Genomic DNA, 5,000 nt, shown 5'->3' on the forward strand with positions numbered 1-5,000 from the left:
ATTGTGGAAATGGTGATTTTTCCACCTATGTTGATATTGAGAAATGAATTGAAATAGTAAATACTATTTTGTGTTAGTTTACTGAAGAAAAAGTGAATGTGTTCCAGATTTTAAGGTTTTAAGCAGCCTCATGGTTAAAAAGGCAGTTATTTCCTTTTCCTTGCTTTGTCTGTCTTTCCTTCTATCAGTAGTCAGATTCCCTTTTTCCCTTTTTTAGGTACTCTTGTTAGTTGAATATATCTGCCCCATTAAGACTGTAGCTTATCTTTTAGTTGTAAGGAATAGTCTTCATAGTTGTATCATTGACTCGTTAAAATCATTCTTTAGTGTTACTATAGTAATAATAGAAACTCCTGAGAACACAGCCAACAACCATTAACCTTGCCCCCGAACCTATATTCCAGGTGTTGACGGGTCACACAGGGTCAGTGTTATGCCTCCAGTACGATGAGAGGGTGATCATTAGCGGGTCGTCAGATTCCACAGTCAGAGTGTGGGATGTGAACACAGGCGAGATGACCAATACGCTCATCCACCACTGTGAGGCAGTACTTCACTTACGCTTTAACAATGGAATGATGGTCACTTGCTCAAAGGTAGGTAGTTAAAGTATTCTTATGGGAATCATCCAAAAAAAATCCTTACAATTGGTAACATAGGCTTCCTTGATTGACTTTTTTGGTTGGATAAATTTTTAAAGCAAATTGCATCATGGCATACCATGACTTCAGTGGACTAAGTCATAGATGGCACTGCGTCATGAAACTTGTGCCATTGGCATGTCAAGTAGAACTCTGTCTTTCTGCAGTAGTAGTAATATCATTTGTTTGATGTCACAATTAGGTTCAAAGCCTAATGTGAAGGATAACTATCTTTTTTTTTTTTTAACATTGGCTTAAAAACTCTGGCAACGAATGATTAGGTCCTTAACCCATCAGCGACGGGTAAAAATTTTGTTAAGTTTACGTATGCACCGGCTTGTTGGCGCACACTGGCAGTTTCCCCTGTTTGCGCCCGGCTCGATCGGTAGTTTGCGAGCGACATATAGCACCTAAAAGCTTTTATTTTTCTAAAATTTATAAAAATGTTAAAATTTTGAAGGTTTACCTTCACTTTAGGTGCCATTGCCTTAAATCTTTACCATATAAATGAAGCCGCTACTAGTGGAGAAAAACAACCTCCGTCTGACAAGCCAGTAGCGCGGGAATGGGCATGGCTTGATGCCCCCGGCGTTTGGTCCACAACAGCCATGGCATGTACGTACGTGACACCCGGCGCCAATGGGTTAACCCACTAGCGACAGTATATTTTGAAGCCAAAAATAATAGCTTCCAGGCAGCTACAAAATTGGCATGCGGGGGCTGGCCCAGAATCCAGTATCACACCGGCGGGACGCCCGGCAATGTTTATTTTTCCGGGTGTCTTATAAGTGGGACACCGTCATAAATGGGTTAAGAAATGCTTGAAATGCCAAGTGTGCCAAGCACAGATAGAATGGCTGATTTGCATTAAAAGCTCTATGTAACTGGCTGCAAGCCAATTTTTTTATAACCCACAATGCAGAATATTTGGTTAATATATATATATATATATATATATATATATATATATATATATATATATATATATATATATGTATGTATGTATGTATGTATATATATATATACAAACATACATACATATACATACAAACATACGTACATATACATACATACATATATCTACATTTACATATACATACATATATATACAAACATACATATATATATATACACAAACATGCATACATATGTATGTATATGTATATGTAGATATATGTATGTATATATATGTATATATTATGAATGTATATGTATATATATGTATGTGTTTATATATATATATTATATATATTTATATATATATATATATATATATATATATATATATATATATATATATATATATATATATATATATATATATAATGTGTGTGTGTTTATATATGTATATATGTATATATATGTATGTTTATATATGTATATATATATGTATGTGTTTATATATGTATATATATATGTATGTGTTTATATATGTATATATATGTATGTGTTTATATATGTATATATATGTATGTGTTTATATATGTATATATATATGTATGTGTTTATATATGTATATATATATGTATGTGTTTGTATATGTATATATGTATGTGTTTATATATGTATGTGTTTATATATGTATATATGTATGTGTTTATATATGTGTATATATATATGTGTGTGTGCGTGTGTGTGTATATATATATATATATATATATATATATATATATATATATATATATATATATATATATATGTAGTCTGTTATCCCTTTGTTCATGGATGGCATCTTGTATAATGCCATGGTAAAGGTGAACCTAAATTGCAGGTGGCACCACATAAAGACATAGCCAACACCATCAGCTCATCCGACTGAGCTCATCTTAGTGAAGTGAAACCTTAAATATTTCAAAACTTTTGTTTGAAATAAAGCTACAAGCTATTGGGTTCCTAATATTGTGTGTGAATTATTTAACGAGCAAGCCATAAACTGCCCGAATATGCTCACAACTCTACAGTGCTGGCCACTAGCCAATTTTTGATACTGCTGTTCTTGGGTTAAAAGAGGTTGTACCATTGAAAACAATGATAATAAACAAAATGCTTTTAGAGAATTGGACCAAATAAGAAAAATGCTTTTAACTGATATGTATGCATATGCTTTCTCATTTTCATGTGTTGCGTTATAATGTGATGTACAAGATTTTGTTATCAGTGTTTTAAATGTATTTCTGCATTAAACACATGTCAGTCAATCATGCTGATTAATTTTCTGCCCCAATTGTCCTATTATCTTGCATTGCATGAATCAATTGAGTAAATGACGGCAGATAATTTTTTATTTCATAAATGCCTCGATTTTGCTCTCAACTGCATTCTCCACTTTTTCTTTTCTTATCAGGACCGTTCCATTGCTGTCTGGGATATGGTATCTCCGGCAGAAATCAACCTCAGACGGGTGCTAGTGGGTCACCGGGCAGCAGTTAATGTTGTTGATTTTGATGAGAAATATATTGTCAGTGCATCTGGTGACAGAACAATCAAGGTGAGCCTTATTCTTGTTTATCTCTCTTCCAAGCAATATGATCCATCCAGTAGTGTCAGCCAGTGTTCAGTTATTATGATTTAGTTTTTGTTCACCTTTTACTCTTTAATTCAGCTTTCATCCATGCCCTTCTTAGTTTTTACCTGCCTTATGATATCTGTTAACTTATTCTTACATTTGCAAACTGTATGACAACAGTATGTTCTTATTCACTCTCTAAGCTATGCTAAACAATATTATTCAATGTACTCAAATTTTTCTGTTTTATTTCAGGTTTGGAGCACAGGAACCTGTGAATTTGTGCGGACGCTAAATGGTCACAAGAGGGGCATTGCATGTCTGCAGTATCGTGATAGACTTGTAGTCAGTGGCTCTTCAGATAATACAATAAGGTAAAGGAGTTGAGGACATGATGTTTGAAACCTGTTGTTTTGTTAATTTACACAGCTTGTGTTTTCTGGGAGATCCAGTTTATATTGTTTACTTGGTATAATCTGAGGATGATTTTACTGTTCTGTTGCAAAAAACATTGATTTTGCCAGATTCATATTTATTGTTTAAGGTGATGTGTACCTGTATATACCTGGTATGTGTTTTGTTTGTGTTGAGTAGGCTGTATTGTTATATGCTGAAATGAGAATGTATTTATATTTTCCTTTTGCAGGCTGTGGGACATTGAATGTGGTGCATGTTTAAGAATTCTAGAAGGGCATGAAGAACTTGTACGATGCATTCGCTTTGACAACAAGAGGATCGTATCAGGAGCATATGATGGGTCAGTTAATAATGTATTCATTGCTATGAAAAGTATATTGTTGTTGTTTCAAATCTTCTCATGAATACCTTTGTTGTGGATATTAAACTTGTACACATTCACATTACCTTAATATGATTAATAAACTTTTTTTTTTCCTCTCTTTTTTGTACAAATTTTGATTTAAGCAACTCTAAAATAAAAAGAATGAAAGAAAATATTTAATTTAAATCCTGCATCTTTTGTTTGATGAGGACTTTCTGCTTTTGCCACACTACTGGTTCAGGTGTATAACTCACTGTCATTAAATAACAGGAAAATCAAGGTTTGGGACCTCCAAGCAGCACTGGATCTTCGAGTGCCAGCTGGAACCTTATGTCTTCGAACTCTTGTGGTAAGTTACCATGCATTTTGTCCACATTTTGTGATTATTTTCCACTTACTCTCTCCATATTATTCTCTAGATAAATTGTTAAAAAAAAAAGAAACTTTTATAAGCCTTTTTTGATAGTTGAAAATTATTGTGGAATGTGTGATGGTAATATTACTCACTGACTGTCAAGTTAAGCCATTGTATTTGATGTGTATATTGCTTAACTAATAGTCAGTGCAGTAACAGAATACCTAGGCCAGCCTATAGAATTGGTATATATGGTCTTCCTATATTACTTCATGAAAGGTCCCTTCCATGATTATTTTGTAAGGTCTTCTTAAAATTGAAAAAAAAAGAAAAGAAAAAAATAAATGAACTTATGGCCAGCTCCAAAAAGTAAAATATTTTGCCTTCATTCATTTGTTTGTTTTTATTATTTTTTCATGTTTATTTTTTGTTTTGTTTGGCCTTTTTTTTATTTTTTATTTTGTAAATTGAAGGAGATTCCTGGATGGACTGTTGAAGTAATTGTAGCAGACCCAAAAAATGAAAAAAAAAATGAAGATTAAAAAAAAAAAAAAAGTGAGCGAAAGGCTACAATTCCCTACAAGTGTCGTACATTTACTTGCAGGGGGTAGGTGGGTGTATCAGAGCTTGATGTGAAATGTTTCTCATCAAGGCAACAGGGTGTCACTACAGCCTTAAGGTCGATATGTTTCCTCTGTATTCGGTTTAGCTTACTTA

General features: G+C 33.2%; 1 protein-coding gene across 1 annotated transcript in view; it reads left to right on the forward strand.

The window, feature by feature from the left end:
• slmb (beta-transducin repeat containing E3 ubiquitin protein ligase slmb) overlaps positions 1–5,000 on the forward strand; it is a gene marked incomplete in the record, with an annotated part of 33,520 nt that overhangs the window by 8,564 nt on the left and 19,956 nt on the right. Inside the window, 5 exon segments of the mRNA XM_070129222.1 lie at positions 405–596; positions 2,986–3,129; positions 3,403–3,521; positions 3,794–3,904; positions 4,199–4,277. Coding sequence (XP_069985323.1) covers positions 405–596; positions 2,986–3,129; positions 3,403–3,521; positions 3,794–3,904; positions 4,199–4,277 — 645 coding nt within the window.

The sequence above is a fragment of the Penaeus vannamei genome, chromosome 13 (genome assembly GCF_042767895.1).
Source record: "Penaeus vannamei isolate JL-2024 chromosome 13, ASM4276789v1, whole genome shotgun sequence".
Taxonomy (NCBI): domain Eukaryota; kingdom Metazoa; phylum Arthropoda; class Malacostraca; order Decapoda; family Penaeidae; genus Penaeus; species Penaeus vannamei.